The 17,473-nt window shown below is 43.5% G+C and overlaps 1 protein-coding gene across 2 annotated transcripts in view; it reads left to right on the forward strand.

Annotated features, from left to right (window-relative positions):
- The window catches only part of LOC126533898 (sperm-specific sodium:proton exchanger-like), a 253,955-nt gene that overhangs the window by 228,464 nt on the left and 8,018 nt on the right, over positions 1–17,473 (forward strand). For both annotated transcript variants that reach the window (XM_050181107.3, XM_050181106.3), the window contains exons 15-22: positions 647–850; positions 4,083–4,268; positions 5,773–5,937; positions 6,737–6,862; positions 9,043–9,141; positions 13,447–13,764; positions 14,569–14,766; positions 15,953–16,153. In XM_050181107.3, the coding sequence (XP_050037064.2) occupies positions 647–850; positions 4,083–4,268; positions 5,773–5,937; positions 6,737–6,862; positions 9,043–9,141; positions 13,447–13,764; positions 14,569–14,766; positions 15,953–16,153 (1,497 nt within the window). The remainder of the gene's footprint in view (positions 1–646; positions 851–4,082; positions 4,269–5,772; positions 5,938–6,736; positions 6,863–9,042; positions 9,142–13,446; positions 13,765–14,568; positions 14,767–15,952; positions 16,154–17,473) is intronic.

Consider the following 17,473-nt stretch of genomic DNA (forward strand, 5'->3'; position numbering starts at 1 on the left):
AAACGAATTCTCCTTTTACATGTATTTAGATAGGAGCAGCGCAGCTAAAGCTTCCGCTTGATGTCATTTCGTTCGCTGCTCGTTTCTGCCTGAAACTAGCGCTGAAATCTTTCTTTTTCTTTCTTTTTTTAAGGGGACAGGTTGCAGTGGCAGCACATATCTTGGCGGCAAAATTTTTTTTCGGTGCACCTTCGCGATACGATCACAAAACCTGGCTTTTCTGCAGTAAAGGTCCTTGTGAGGAAAAGCCAGCTTTCAGCGCGTAGACGTGCGACGTGTATACTTGTTCACGCGACCCACGCATGAAAAGGATCATGAGATGCGTCGCAAGATACAATATATATATATATATATATATATATATATATATATATATATATATATATATATATATATATATATATATATATATACTAGCCTGTGTCCCGTCAGTTCGCGCAGTTTGCACCAAGTGCAAGCATCCGTGCCCCCAACTTTCAACCCTATTAGAAAAAATAACCTGCCTTGTATAGTTACGTATACAGTTACAATGTCCGTACTGAAGCTTTGGATTCTGCGACTTTTTTCTGCAAACCGCACCCTCTAATCACGGGACATGCGCAGTATATGTGTGTGAGACTGACGACATTCACTTCTTCCGTCGCAGCTGCTGGGTCGCGGACTGCGAGCGCACTTCAAAAGTTACTGGAACATCGTGGACTTCGTCGTGCTGTGGGCCTCTGTCGCGTCGGCTGCCATCGAACTGGAGATGGAGCTCGCTGGATCGTGGTACTCGCCGTACATTGTCGCCATCCGGCTCTGCCGTGTCATACGCCTCCTGCACATCCACCGCCTGCTTCGTGTGTTCCTGGTCAGTGTTGCCTTGTCATTTGTCTTTTCTCTGTTCACACGTCAAGGGATCACGAGAGATGGTCGCGCTTTGTAGCAAATGTGGCCATCGCAGCAGCCGTTCTTGAGCCAGCGCCTTGACCGAGTATTTTTCTAGCAAGTAGATCCGCAGGCATGCTCTACCCAATTATTGGAGAAGGTCGGACAGCTGGCCTAGATAGGGTATTCATTAATAATAATAATGATGATGATGAAGATGACGTTAACGATGATGATGATGATGACGATGATGGCGATGATGATGATGATGATGATGGTGGTGGTGGTGGTGGTGGTGGTGGTGGTGGTGGTGGTGATGATGATGATGATGATGATGATGATCCTTATTGTGCACACTGTTCTTGTGGTTGGGTTGACAGATGCAGCATAAGAGAACGCATAATAAATATATGAGGATGGGATGGGATGCATAAAACATTCAAGAATAATTGAAAAAAAAATAAAGGCATGCGCCACTTTGAGAAATACACATAGAAAACACGTGAAGTGCAACTTGAAGTTAGCGCATATGTGACTATCTCAGTAAAAAACATTTTTTTAATATATTTTAGCATGACTGAAGCACAAAGACACACTGAGATTGAGACATGGGCGCATATTGACACGTGTGCTTATCTTTATCGGGCAACCACGTTTCGCCGCCTAACAAATGTAATCGCACAGCATGGGACGCGCCTGCATGTATCCGAAGTTTCTGGAAAGTTATCGATGCTTCTATCCGCTGTCTGTTGTCGCCGAGACTTATGTTATCTGATTTCATCACCTGACGCGAATGGTGTAGAACTTTGTGGAAGGCACGCGGGTCCGAACGATTAGTCTGGAACATTCGACGACTGCTCTATAAAAGCCGACCCGCTTGACCCGCAGATCAGATTTTCGACGATCGCCGACTGTGTTCGCCGCTTTCGTTGTGCTATAAGTGTAGCCTGTTTTGTGGGCACAGGTTCGCCCAATAAAAGCTAGTTTTGTATTCCACCGTACTGCTTCTTTCTTCACCGTCACTACCACGTGACAATATTGTGTCTCAGTCATACGTTGTTTGAATTTCATTACCCCGGTTACGCAATTATTTTATGTTATTTCATGTCTGTAACTATACCTTATGCGTCAGTGGACATGTATAGGTCAAAGTTAGAGCAGTATTTGTAAAAAACGTTTTCGTTATGGCATGCTGTGTCTTACTGTGAAGCTTGCACCAGCTACTTTTGTGACGCCAATTGACGCATCGGTATTTTGCTAGTGGGAACCAGAACTCTGGTGAAAACTATAGCAAATTGCTGTAAACGAAACCTTTGCAAGAAGGGCAAATTCAACGCGACGTGCATGACATTATTTCTCCACGAGAGCTTGCTTTTCACCATGCATATATCAAGTTGCCTAAGTGCTTGAACCACTTGCAGAAGTACGACTGCGCATGCGCCAAAACCGGCCGCGGGGTGGCGCTTCGTGAGCGCCGTCTCCGTGGTTGGAAAGCAAACTGCGCCGCTCGGGCGTGACATGCCGGCCAACTGCGTCGCTTTCGGCTGCTCGAGCTATTATTATGGAAATGGAAATAGTAATTTCTTCAGATTTTCACCTAACACTGCATTCTAGGATCTGTTGCCTGTGCAGGCGACTTCCATTCCCTTGTCATCTCCTGCCAGTTCTGCAACGCTGAACAGAAGGCCAGCGACGTGCTGACAGGTCTCGCTGAGGCTGTAAAATATAAATAATGCAGTTTTCCTTCGCGCTCGTCACTGAGTGACTCTGAATATATGCGAGTACGATTAAGTGATTTGTGAAAAACGGCGCAAACAGATGCGGCCAGTCTATGTACGTCTCATTTGTGATTCTTTCGTACGTGTCAGTTAAGTTGCGCTCTCTTCCACCATGACTTGGAGCCAATTCGCCCAACTATCTGCCTTGATAAGTACTCGCGAGTGAGCGGGAGCGTACTGGCATGCGGACGCACGCGCTGCCCATATTTAAGCTAATATAAATAAGAAAATAGGTTGGCGTAAGCTTTGAGGCCTTAGCGCTCGCAAAGACTCACTGAATAACCTACCGCGTACATATAGCGCATACGAAATTTGGGATACGGCTTCGTGCACCACAAGCATGCAACACAGCAGTTTGGCGAAACAGCACGAGACGAATACCAAATTTGCAAGCTAGAACGTGTACATCTACTGTTCCATGCAACAACTAAAAGTTCGGGGAATGCGACAGGCATAAAGTACTCATCCGGCCACACATTCACAGTGCTCTCCGGCTATATCGCCAATGGCTTTTGTGAACCATGCTGTAACCACGTAGATGCCCGACTACATGGATGGCGTGTACGTAGCTCGTATGAGGCTAAGTGGAGGGTCCACGGTGTTTACGTTAAGTTTTGTGTTCTTGACTTAACATTCTTTTTTTAAAGCCCATCGCCGGTGTGCCTGACAAACGGACGAAGTGTTGGCATGAAGATAACCCCACGCATTGTCGCTCGTTATCCGGCACACTGAGAAGTCAGTTGTCCATCCTATTTGCAAAAACGGCAAGGGAATGAAGTCCTCTTCAATTATATTTAAGGCAGGTTATATGCAACTACCAAATAACGTCAACGCTTTCACAATACGTGAAAGAAGCTCTGCAAACACAACGTCGCCACTCGATGCCGCCGTACCAAAGCAAGGCTGAGCCGGAATGTTTTCCAACCAATGCGGTGAGGCGCAAGCTTCCCGTTTTTCGCGCTAGGTGGCGCTCCGACTTCTGCAAATGGTCAATTCAGTTACAGAGTATTGGGTCGCTTAACTGAGTACAATGGCAGAGCATGGCTGCGTAGTGCATAGATTCGCCGTAGGCTTAGCTTTCATGCACAGCTTTGCTTAAAGAATGTCAAATTATTAGGAGCAGGGGGCAGAAGATTCTACACGCCGGTCTACTGAGCACACGATGTTCAAATTCTGATGCGGTACATATTGCACATGCACATATACTTTGTACTTGTTGCTTGTCCTAGGTCTTGTTACCATATTGTGCAAAACTTGACGTATCTATTTGTTTTAATCATATTTTGTTGTACCTCAATATGCGCTTTCCCTTTGGACCTTAGTGATAGGCCAGCAGTATATTGTAAATAAAAAAGTAACAATAATACACATGTATGCATGAGCATCGTATTCACGTATGGGCTGACTTCACCTTCGATTGTTGCTGACACTTTACAGCCTGTGGGAACAAAGGTGGCTGGTGTGGTGACAAATCGGGTGAATGAGCAGCTCACGGCTGGCTATGACATTGGCCGTGGCTTCATGATGGGCCAGTATGAGGTCAGCAAGTTCCTGGACCACATGGTTGACTACCAGCCAATTGCTGAGAAGCTTAGAAAGATCTGTGGAGACAGCAGGCTAGAGGTGAGTGGACAGAATACTCGATGAGAGAACAATATTTGCTACAAATCATGTCTTCAGGAGTGCAAGTTCTTTCCACGTCTATTTAATTGTCAACTTCAAGGGATACAATGGCATTGCTTGCGCAACATGCCTTTGTTGTCTTATTTTATTATCTTTTATTAATAATTATTTTTGGCGTTACCAAAGTAGTACATGTAAAACCAATGACATTAGAAATGTTAATTCAAGGTGAAATTTAAGTGTGTGGTGCATCCTGCAATTAGGTTCATCTATGTCAATGCAAAAGTATCCTTTCCTAGTACAACTAAGTTTTCATTGAGGTTCAGGTGAAATACAGTAAGCGTGGTTCACGCTTTAATTAATATTTGTATGATGGATGAATGTTTACTATCTGTCTTGCACTGTCCTTTTCAATTCATTGAAAACAGCTTCAGCTCCATGTAAGCACAAAGCATTGTCAGATTTTTATAATGTTTTACCTCTAGGCCAGACAGAAATCTTTCGAGCTGTTTTTTTCTTTTTAGTCCTTGTTCAAACGCTGTTGTTCTTTCTGTAAAATAAGGCTACGTTTCTTATACCACGATTTAATGCCATAAAAACCACATAGGATTTTATTTTCTTGTAAGAAAGCTAAAGTTATACTACCGTTCCTTCATTTTGAAATGCTCTCGACAGTACTGCTCTTTAACACGTATTCGTAGAATGTAAACATGCACTGCAATTCTTTTACAGAGCTGAGATTTCTTTCGTGCTTAACCTATCGTAGTTAAATACATATAGACAAAGGTGTTGCACAGATTCATGCCACCTGACTGAGACTGGTACCAGTCAGGTGCGGCTGCCAAGTCAGCCTACCAGTTGTCATCAAAAAAAGTAAACCTACAGGATAACTGTGTAAAAATGTGATGCAGTAGCGCACACGAATCACGGAAAATTTCATAATATTTCATAATAAATGTTTCTTTTCCACGCCAAGCTAACACAGCCATACCTCATTACAATGAAGCCACATCTAACACAAAAATAACTTTGTTAAATTCTATATTTGTTATAAGCATATATTCAGTTAGGATGACTATTTGGGCGAGTTGGTCTGAGTTCATGATGCGAATGCAACCCAAAGCACCAAAGTGCGGGATGATAGGTGTGTGGTTAACGAAAAGATGTACAAACACAAGTGCTGTGTTTTTGTTAACCGTTAACAAATTTTCTTTTAACCACACACACCTAGCTTCCTGCACTTCAGTACTTTACACTGCAATCACGTAATGAAGAACATATTCATTACATGTTCATACCGGTTGTAAACGTTTTGGATTCACCTCATTATATTTGATAATTCCTTACATAGATGTCAATTTTTTCAAGGTTCGACTGTACGCTCAATAAGTAGGTATGGTAAATAATGCCAGACTATAGGAACACTGGCACTAGCATTGTGGTGATCAAATGCTTAGTGCTTGCTCTTAGTACTAAAAAGTGCGCCATCGTGATGCTTGCACAGATTGTCCGTGAGCTGGCAGCTCTTCAGGAGAAGTATCCCAAGGTGGCAGTGGCAGTGAAAACCCGCCGTGCGGTGCGCCATGTCCTCAACACAACCCGAGATGAGCTGATTGAACTAAAAGAGGCCGGCATGCTGGACGATGGCGTTTTCCATGCACTCATGGAGGTATTCAACCCAAGTTCTTTTTCTTTATTTGTTTGTTTGTTTGCTTGCTTCTTTGTTTGTTTGTTTTTTTGTTTGTTCCTTTCTTTCTTTCTTTCTTTCTTTTTGCCAATGCAAAAACTGCCAGAGTCATCGAAGCTGTACACTAGTCATCCAAAGTTTATGAACCACGAGATTTTAGAGAATGTTTGATTTCAGAGTATTACGCGACTGTAGCCAGTAAGACAATAGTACAACACTAGGATGGATATTCAGCTTCCTCTCAGATCTGGTAGTTCGTAAATGCTTGAAGCTGACTGTAGATTCCGAGTAAATTGCTTGAATTGTGATTACAGTGTATCAGTAACATGAAAAATTTGGGTCCCAAGAACACAAAACTCACGTTTCATGCATATGTACCAGAATTCATTGAATCCATGGCGGCTGTAATGAACAGCATCAAGCTGCATTGCTCAAGACCTGTAAAGTCAGTGAGATTAAATTTTAACCCTTCACCAGTGTGTTCAGCTTTCTCAAGATTCAAACACCTGTGATATCAAAATCACTATTGAAACTTAACTTTTCATGCTTTTGTTGCGACAAATAAAAGCATCTTGGTCAATTTTTTTACAGCGAAAGGTTTGCTTAGCTAACAGGAACAAGTGCACACTGATTATTTAGCTCTGCATGTGCCAACGCATGATCATCAAAAGACTGTTTGAATCCATCTATGCACACATATTGCAAGTTTTCTCATACGCTGATTTCCTTTGCTCTATGCGTACAAAAACTGCTAATTGTACTGTATCACTTTTTGGCGCAGTCCATCGAAGAGAAAATGATGCGCCTACACTCTGCACCCACAAGCATTGTACCAGCACCACCCACTGAGCTGCTCAGAAATGTCAACTGGATCAAGGGCAATGAGGAAATGTTCAATTACTTCAAGGTCAGTACGGTCATATTGCTTTTCTTTTTTCGCCAGGAAATGTACATCAGAATTACTGTTGTCGGGCAGTCTTGTGGCAATTATTTAAAACGCTATACAAACTCCTCAAAAGTCCAAATGCTAAATATTAATGAGTGTAATGTAATAGCACTATGGCATCCTCTCATTTAATGGTTATACATTGGCATCCACACGAACTTCCTCCCCATTCCCTGGTTACCCAGCAACAAGTACGACCTTGTGATATACCGATACTGGATACCAAACCCTTATGACTTCAATCTACTGATTCTGCTCTTCATTATCGTATGATCTAATTCTGTCTACCAATGATGCATCTGCCGTACGTCTCTATACCAGTGGTTAGTGCACATTGTTGCAGCCAGTAGTCCAACATTAACACTACAGTTGTATGCACAAAGCCCGTATGATTCAACACCACACTCATTTTATCATTCTTAATGTCTCTGTCACATTAGAACCTTTGTGAGGACAGATTTTGTGTGCTGGTATCAAGATCGAGCCACCCACATATTTGACTACACTAACTCCGAGATATGCCTGTTGGGAGTTTTGAGTCAACATGATGAAGGATGGAAGGCTGATGACTATCCCCTAAAATGCTATTAGATTAAAATCCCCACACATTTTTTTTTTACTTTTTCACATGTGGGCCTGTTCACAGTGACCATTCGGTGACAGGTGAGCAAAGGGGAAGATTTAAATAATGTGGTATTGCTTGTAACTTCCTCCTAACTTAAGTTGAAGACATATAACTCTCTAAGCATACAGTCCAGATTTTCACACAAACAGCTGAAGTGCAATACAGCAACTGCAAATTGCCCGTCATTGAAGCTGAGTAATTTAATGATTTCAGTTAGCTGTCCTATGTTTTACGGGTTCCGGTCTTCAAGGGTCACAATAGACCCATTTCCTAATTTGCAAATGCACTTCTCTGCACTATACATTTGGCCATCTAATGGTGGCTCCAGTCATTGCTGTTCAAATGAAGACAGAAATGCTAGCTGAACATGCTGGGGCTTGTCTCTTGCAGGTGGTTTCATCGCGAGAGCAACACCTACATTTTACATGTCATAATGCAAGCAAACAGAACTTGTACATGGTGCTTGCAGAAACGACTACGCCATCATTAGTTGAGCGAACTGCCTCGCAGGAAAGCTAGCTTTAGAATTATGAATATGGTTTATTGCGATGGCAGTGCAGATATATTGTAGACCTCATAGGTGGCCACCTCACAACCACTTTCAGGTGTCGACATCATATAACCTGTACACAGCATCTTAGAGAACCACGTCATTGCTGCTTGTCCGGCTGCATCAAATTTGTTTTCTTGTTGTTTTTTTTGCCGACATATAGACACAACCCTCCCACATTTTTCAGACATTTAATTTTCCACCCTACCACCATAATTATGCTCCATCAACGGTTTTTAGCAGCAGCGACGTCATCTTTGCGACATCGTCATACTGCCACCATCTTTGGGTCCTGATGATGAAGCAGTGTGACTGTACAGCAAACATGTGGCGGTCAGTGCTTAGGGCCAGTTTGCAAGCAACAAAGTGGTTGTGCGTATATATCTTTGTCATCGCATGGGTGCATTAATGCTGAAAAACAGTCCCAGAACAGGAGAGCATCGCTTTTAACAGCGCAGAATTTTTAGGATTGCAGCATCCATCAGCCTAAACCGAGTAGGTGATGCCCTAGTGAATGAGATAATTTTACTTGCGCTTGAGCTTGCAGCAGCAGTGTCTCATGAGAATTCAGCTCTGGCAGTCACACGAGGCTGCAGCGAGACAGCTTTCAGCCTTGCAACATGTAATGCACCATAGCAGCTATGAAAAGGCTTCAGTCTTTTTCTACTCATCTGTCTCTAGTTTGGTTGCATGCAAGAGAAGAGAATAAGTGCCTCACTCGTCTTGAGGAGGACGTTTTCTTAAGTTCATGAGTTCCTTAAATTCACAACTGCTATGTGCACAAGTGTGGAAGCTACCGCGCACAAAGAACTGATAGCATGTTATACAAATGATATTATGTAATACTGCTTTAGCCAGAACGTAGCAGCTTAGGTGCACAGGGTTTCAAATTACGTGCCTAGTGACTCAACAAGTATCCCCTGCCTCACCTGCTCATTTGCATTCTCTAATGTCTGGTTCTTGCAGGAGAGGGCAACGCTACAGACCTTCCCATCGGGATGGAGCCTTGGCAAAGAGGGTGATGAGCCAAGTGGAATCTACGTCATTGTTTGTGGTGTCGTCAAGGTAAGCGGCCACTCTGTCACTTCAACCTACTGTTGCATAAGATCCAAAAAGTTAGAGGTACACTAAAGGAAAATGTTAAGTCAAGCTATATCGATAGATTATTCATCCAGAAGCTTATCATCGATTTCTGTGTGTCAATATATCAGTTTGTTGCGTAAGAAATTGCTACTGAAGGTCCTGCTGCCACTTCTCAATGTGAATCGGCCACACCAAAATGGACGCATTGACAAAATCTTCACGTGACCTCCCCTTGAGCCGCTCTCTGTGAATCAGCCAGTGTTGAAGTCACGTCACGGGTGCCATAGTCCACAACAAGTGGTGCAGTTCTGAATATCCATTTTCATTGTTTTCTCGCATACGAAAGATCTGTTCTCACTACAAATGACAAATTTGTTATTACAGATGAGTAATCTTTCAGTCTCACTCGACCTAACATTTTCCTTTAGTGTTTACCAAGTTTACCATACCATAATTAAACTAAACTTCATTTCACCTTGAAGTGAGTTGCTGCCACGTCTACTTTGAACAAGCTTAAAACACGTGTCCTTCTTGCAGAAATAATGTTTCGCAGGCCAAGGCATGTAGTCAATCAGCCATGGTTCGATTAAATTTTTGGTGCTTTTGTTACTTGTTTCTTGCTTGCGTTCCATGGGTGTTTGCTTTTGGATATGCAGTGACATGACCATTCAGTTTCATATAAACGTTAAGTTTTTTTGTTTTTCTTTAAGAGGAAGGGTTGTCATATGGCATAATGCTTTATACTATGCATGTGTCTTAAGGCTTTGTATGCTTTAAAAAATAGAGGGGATTATCTTGGTTGTAAGGCGTTGGATGAATTCGTACTAAATGACAAGCACCTGCTTCCATCGCTCAAACCAGGCAGTTGTGGCAGGCTGCATCCAGTGGAAAAAGTAGTTTTAACTGCAGCAGTGTACTTGTTTGTTCCCTCTCTCTCTCTCTTGCTCTCTACATGTCTACTACTCGAACCGAAAATGCACCATCGAAAGCTGGTTCAAATATCAACCCTGTGATGCAACGGCCGCAGCGGTGGCGTAGAGGTAGAACACCCACCTCGCGTGCAAGAGGTCCGTGGTTCGAATCCCGGTGCCGCGCAATTTTCCACCGGATAAAAAAAAAAAAAAATCCGCGTGTTGATAAAATTGCATAAACAGGCCTGGAGTGTGGCCTGATGCCGGTGACCAGAACCGGTAACACACTCCCTCACCAGAGCAGGATTGGCCACCCTGGTGCAGTACTTGGCCACAACCTCCTATATGAACACAACAATCAAACCCCGGCCCTCAGTCCCCAGCAGCTGCGAAGCAACTGACCACGGCGGCGGTCAGACCTGCGACGCTGCAGAGGGTGCTAAGAATCCCTGGCTCCGGACAGGCCGCCATTGGAATATGAACCTGGCAACGTTTAACGCAAGAACATTATCTAGTGAGGCGAGTCTAGCAGTGCTATTGGAAGAATTAGAGGGCAGTAAATGGGATATAATAGGGCTCAGTGAAGTTAGGAGGCCAAAAGAAGCATATACAGTGTTAAGGAGCGGGCACGTCCTGTGCTACCGGGGCTTAGCGGAGAGACGAGAACTAGGAGTCGGATTCCTGATTCATAAGAATATAGCTGGTAACATACAGGAATTCTATAGCATTAACGAGAGGGTGGCATGTCTTGTTGTGAAACTTAATAAGAGGTACAAAATGAAGGTTGTACAGGTCTACGCCCCTACATCCAGTCATGATGACCAGGAAGTCGAAAGCTTCTACGAAGACGTGGAATCGGCGATGGGTAGAGTGAAAACAAAATACACTATACTGATGGGCGATTTCAATGCCAAGGTAGGCAAGAAGCATGCTGGAGACAAGGCAGTGGGGGAATATGGCATAGGCACTAGGAATAGCAGGGGGGAGGTATTAGTAGAGTTTGCAGAACAGAATAATATGAGGATAATGAATACCTACTTCCGCAAGCGGAATAACCGAAAATGGACATGGAGGAGCCCGAACGGCGAGACTAGAAATGAAATAGATTTCATACTCTGCGCTAACCCTGGCATCATACAAGATGTGGACGTGCTCGGTAAGGTGCGCTGCAGTGACCACAGGATGGTAAGAACTCGAATTAGCCTAGACCTGAGGAGGGAACGGAGGAAACTGGTACATAAGAAGCCGATCAATGAGTTAGCGCTAAGAGGGAAAATAGAGGAATTCCAGATCAAGCTACAGAACAGGCATTCGGCTTTAAGCCACGAAGAGGATCTTAGTGTTGAAGCAATGAACGACAATCTTGTGGGCATCATTAAGGAGTGTGCAATAGAAGTCGGTGGTAACTCCGTTAGACAGGATACCAGTAAGCTATCGCAGGAGACGAAAGATCTGATCAAGAAACGCCAATGTATGAAAGCCTCTAACCCTACAGCTAGAATAGAACTGGCAGAACTTTCGAAGTTAATCAACAAGCGTAAGACAGCTGACATAAGGAAGTATAACATGGATAGAATTGAACAAGCTCTCAGGAACGGAGGAAGCCTAAAAGCAGTGAAGAAGAAACTAGGAATTGGCAAGAATCAGATGTATGCGCTAAGAGACAAAGCCGGCAATATCATTACTAATATGGATGAGATAGTTCAAGTGGCTGAGGAGTTCTATAGAGATTTATACAGTACGAGTGGCACCCACGATGATAATGGAAGAGAGAATAATCTAGAGGAATTCGATATCCCAGAAGTAACGCCGGAAGAAGTAAAGAAAGCCTTGGGAGCTATGCAAAGGGGGAAGGCAGCTGGGGAGGATCAGGTAACAGCAGATTTGCTGAAGGATGGTGGGCAGATTGTTCTAGAAAAACTGGCCAGCCTCTATACGCAATGCCTCAAGACCTCGAGCGTACCGGAATCTTGGAAGAACGCTAACATAATCCTAATCCATAAGAAAGGCGACGCCAAAGACTTGAAAAATTATAGACCGATCAGCTTACTGTCCGTTGCCTACAAAGTATTTACTAAGGTAATTGCAAATAGAATCCGGAACACCTTAGACTTCCGTCAACCAAAGGACCAGGCAGGATTCCGTAAAGGCTACTCAACAATAGATCATATTCACACTATCAATCAGGTGATAGAGAAATGTGCGGAATATAACCAACCATTATATATAGCTTTCATTGATTACGAGAAAGCGTTTGATTCAGTCGAAACCTCAGCAGTCATGGAGGCATTGCGGAATCAGGGTGTAGACGAGCCGTATGTAAAAATACTGAAAGATATCTATAGCGGCTCCACAGCCACTGTACTCCTCCATAAAGAAAGCAACAAAATCCCAATAAAGAAAGGCGTCAGGCAGGGAGATACGATCTCTCCAATGCTATTCACAGCGTGTTTACAGGAGGTATTCAGAGACCTGGATTGGGAAGAATTGGGGATAAGAGTAAATGGAGAATACCTTAGTAACTTGCGCTTCGCTGATGATATTGCCTTGCTTAGTAACTCAGGGGACCAACTGCAATGCATGCTCACTGATCTGGAGAGGCAGAGCAGAAGGGTGGGACTAAAGATGAATCTGCAGAAAACTAAAGTAATGTTTAACAGTCTCGGAAGGGAACAGCAGTTTACGATAGGTAGCGAGGCACTGGAAGTGGTAAGAGAATACATCTACTTAGGACAGGTAGTGACTGCTGATCCAGATCATGAGAGTGAAATAATCAGAAGAATAAGAATGGGCTGGGGTGCGTTTGGCAGGCATTCGCAGATCATGAACAGCAGGTTGCCATTATCCCTCAAGAGAAAAGTGTATAACAGCTGTGTCTTACCAGTACTCACGTACGGGGCAGAAACCTGGAGGCTTACGAAAAGGGTTCTACTTAAATTGAGGACGACGCAACGAGCTATGGAAAGAAAAATGATAGGTGTAACGTTAAGGGATAAGAAAAGAGCAGATTGGGTGAGGGAACAAACGCGCGTTAATGACATCTTAGTTGAAATCAAGAAAAAGAAATGGGCATGGGCAGGACATGTAATGAGGGGGGAAGATAACCGATGGTCATTAAGGGTTACGGACTGGATTCCGAGGGAAGGGAAGCGTAGCAGGGGGCGACAGAAAGTTAGGTGGGCAGATGAGATAAGGAAGTTTGGAGGGTCAACATGGCCACAATTAGTACATGACCGGGGTAGTTGGAGAAGTATGGGAGAGGCCTTTGCCCTGCAGTGGGCGTAATCAGGCTGATGATGATGATGATGATGATGCAACAGCCAACTTCTGTTAGCCCGACTTCATTCCCGATCCCCTTCGCATTCTACCCGTGCAGGTGGAAGGCAAGGTGACAGAGAGGGACAGCGGCAGCCTGCCCAACACAGACTCGTACCACTGGTTCGTGAGCGAGGGGCAGCTCCAGGACCTGCTGACCGTGGGAGCCATTCTCGGCGAGCTCGGCGTGCTCACGCGCAAGCCCCGGCAGACGCGCGCCACCTGTGACACTGACGTGCGAGCCTTCCACCTGAGCCAGGCAGTTATGATCGAGGCGCTGACACGTTTCCATAGGCTACCATCGCTGGAGTACCGTCTGTGGCGTAGCTGCGCACTCAAGGTGGCCCGCAGCATCCTAACCCTGGAGCCCAAGTATGAGGTGAGATGCAAATGGGTGTTTACAAAAATGAGAACAAGCTCGCAAGCAACTCATAGCTGCACTCAATAAGCATCGAGTTTTAGCCTTTTAGGTGAGGCTTGAAACTGTTCAATCACAATAGGCGAAGCAAGTGGACACGTGCAAGTTCTCCTGCATGTTCATCAGCTGCATGCACAATAACACGGATTCTCTACGTTGCAATTTAGTGATGGAAAATTCACAAAGCTGTCTGGCTAAATAAATCTAAAAAGGTGTGATCTTTAAAACTCAACCAATTTATATGCGAGATAATCTCACACATCAATACAAGATGGAGTAGATTATATCGCTTGCAATTTCCAGTATACTATTAGCATGATTATAAGTAGCACTGTATTAGAGTATGCAATGAACAGTGACGTTCATTAGCAGCGGCTTCACAAAAACTTGGCTACCGAAGAGCTACCTACATTAAAGCTCTCATCATTGTTCCTACTGCATGCTCGTACGTGCCTTCTTGTCTAATTGCACTGTCCTTGCACCTAGCTGTGTTACCATCATGCTTTGGAAAGTTCACCTAATATTTCTTTTTCCCTTCATCCTATTATTGTTAGTTTTGTCATTATCTTACTGTCTAATGTTATCAAATGCTCATCTTCCACACTGCCTTTTCCATCTCAGTCTTTCACCACTGCCCTGCTTTCCTTTCATATTGTCCGCATTTTGTCCCATTTTTTTTTTTTTTTGCCTAGTCAAAATCTACAGGAAGGATCAAAGTTACTTTTACACGTTTCTCATGTGACCTCCACTGTTGTTTCGGTGCAGAACTGGTCTCAGAACAAGCTGATGATGCACCTGGACCATGCATTCCTGCCCGACTTGAGCGCGGTGAACAGCTACCTGGTGCGACCCTCCATGACAGACGTCATCCTGGTCCAGGGCGTGGCTACTGACGTTAACAACTCAGATGAATTCCTTGGCCCTGTCTGCATTCCAAGCTCTGTCTACTCTATGACTCTCAGGGTAAGCCATTCATAGTGAGTCCTATGCTGTCAGTCACTTCCATATGGCTCATTGCTATCATGATGCAGCCTTAGTGTCTTGAACTTGTTTGCAATACAATTTCCACATTAAATTATTTTATACACCTACCACACAGAATTGATACAGTGGTTAAGCACAGTCATGAAGATGCAGATCTGAGAGCTGCATGTCACCAAATACTAGACACAAAAAGCAATGCCTAGGCTCAGTAAACACGTGAAGCTATAAGCACAATCTCTATATCATGTATAATCATGAGCACTATGTGATGATGCAAGGTGAATATCCTCAAAACACATTTTTTCACACACAATAGCAAGTTATACCTAGTATTTGCACTGGTTCACTTCATCGCTGGTTAGTCTGAAGCTCCCTGTGTCTCGTGTGTCTAATCGCACTAAAAGCAATAAAGAATTCTGAAAAAGACACAAAGATGCGCACCAAACATCTCGGAGACAAGAGCCGTCATTTGCTTAGTGCATGCTAGATGGCAGACAAGCAAACACAGAGACTTTACCAAGGCACTTATTATGTCGATCTTCACATTGCTAGTACTAGTTTGCCAATGTACACCTGAAGCAGCGATATCATGAGCAAGAGCATGGACTGACCATAGTGGCACTATGGGCAAGAGAGACCTCAACCTGCTATCTCATGTCCTTTTGGTCACATCTTTATACCAGGAACCTTTGGTTGTTCTTTTTCTTTCTTTTCAATGTCATGGCACAACTAAAATTTATCAGGAAATGTAAATATGTTCTCACACACGGTTTCTGTACATCCGTGTCACATGAAAACCCATTCACTGTTAATGTTGGAATCTGAGAACATTAAACTTCTCTTGTAAGATATTGGAAATCCCATTGCATTCCTCAGTAGGCATTTTACTTACATTTATTTATTGGTTTATCAAATTATCTTACTTCAGAAGATGAGCATATATTCTGTCACTGTTGTCAGTTATTGCACAAATGTTGTGTGTGTGCGTCTATATTCCTTTCTTTTAAGTTTAACTTGTTGTGGTTGCTTATGCTGACTTTCACATTTCAACCTTCACTTCCTCAACAATCTCCTATGTTGTGGCACACATTGCCACGAAATTGAATGCTGTACTGCTCCTTGCAAATGATCGCTGTGCACATTGTTTTTCTTCATGCTGGCACAGAAAAACGTCTACAATGACCGCACAATCCTGGTGATTGTGGGAGATGAAAACTTCATGCCAGATGCCAGCCTGGACTGGTCCGGCACTGGTCAGCAGCGGCGAGCCAGTGTCATGAACAACTTTGGCCTGTGCCTGCTCCATGACGTACGCCGGAGGCAGTCCATCATGATCGACAGAGGCGACGACGATGAAACTCGGGTGGTAAGTGTATTGTGCAGTGCTATCTTATAGTCATGGTTTGTAGTCATGCAATGAATAAATTTTTCAACTGCGTCAAAGCCCTTCACAGTGACGGTCTCTGTGTCTTCTCAAGTTCGGCTAAGTGGCTACAATGCTCGTTTAATGAGCAAGAGGCAGTTATGATTTAATTTTCCAGCTGCAGTTTAACGGGGGAAGGCAGTGAGAATATTTGCGCACTTTTTACAAGCCGACATTGTTAAAATTAGTCTGGAGCTCTCTGCTGTAGCATCCCTCATGACTCGTGTGTAACTTCAATGTACCATATAAGATTTCAAGAAATCAGGGCCCTGTTGGCACCTTGAGTCTATTGCCGCCAAAGCCAAGCCCATTGTGCAAGTTTCCAAGCATACTTGCTTTGGCATTAATGACCTTATGGAACCTGACAGTCTGTACTATACGGCTCGATTACATATGCAGGAAGAAAGATTCCGATCACCATTGCACATTCCAGTGGTCACAGATTACAAGCATCGACTGCTGTAAACTCCACACATTTTGAACACCCCTCAGCCAAGCATTTCTAAAAGCCAGTGATCTTTTTCTTTATTGTGTAGGATGTCCTTAATACACAGTGTAGGGCATAGCTTGCATTTGAACTTGCTGCATAACATATCCTGGCATGGATGCATAAACGTTGATCGCAAGCCAACATAGCCCAGCCTTTGTCATCACTGAAGTGTTGTACTATCGGCAGTAACTTTAAACATGAACAGGTTTCTGTTTCCCCTTCATAAAACATGAATAAGAAACAGTGTGATGGGGAGCGGGTGGAGACATGTATGGCAGGGAACAAGAATACCTCTTACGTATGACAACGCGAGACTGCGGTGTATTAACATTGCATGGTTCAGTTGCATGTTTGTGACCGCATGCAACACTAGCAAGTACTGATGCCCTCTTGTTTATTTTGTTTCAGTCCCATGTTTATTTATACTGAGAGTACATGAAGGAACTTACCATATATGGTTTTGGCATGGCTGTACAGTGCTTCAACATTTATTCTACAAATTTAAAGAAAAATATTGTACATTTAACGCTGGTTTGTTTTCATATCTCAACGAAGCTTCATTAGCCTTAATCATTCAGTAAAACAATTTAGATCATGGTGTGCCTTGTTTGCCCAGACCTTCATTGCCTACAGGCAGTATAACTAGTCCACATCTCTGCAACAGCATGCTTCTCTGACACAAAAGTGTGCATATGATGGTACTTTTCTTCCTTTTTTTTTTTCTGGAACAAACCAGGCAAGCAAAGATTTCAAGTGCTTTATTAAACAATGCT

Source organism: Dermacentor andersoni, chromosome 7 (assembly GCF_023375885.2).
Source record: "Dermacentor andersoni chromosome 7, qqDerAnde1_hic_scaffold, whole genome shotgun sequence".
NCBI classification, from domain to species: domain Eukaryota; kingdom Metazoa; phylum Arthropoda; class Arachnida; order Ixodida; family Ixodidae; genus Dermacentor; species Dermacentor andersoni.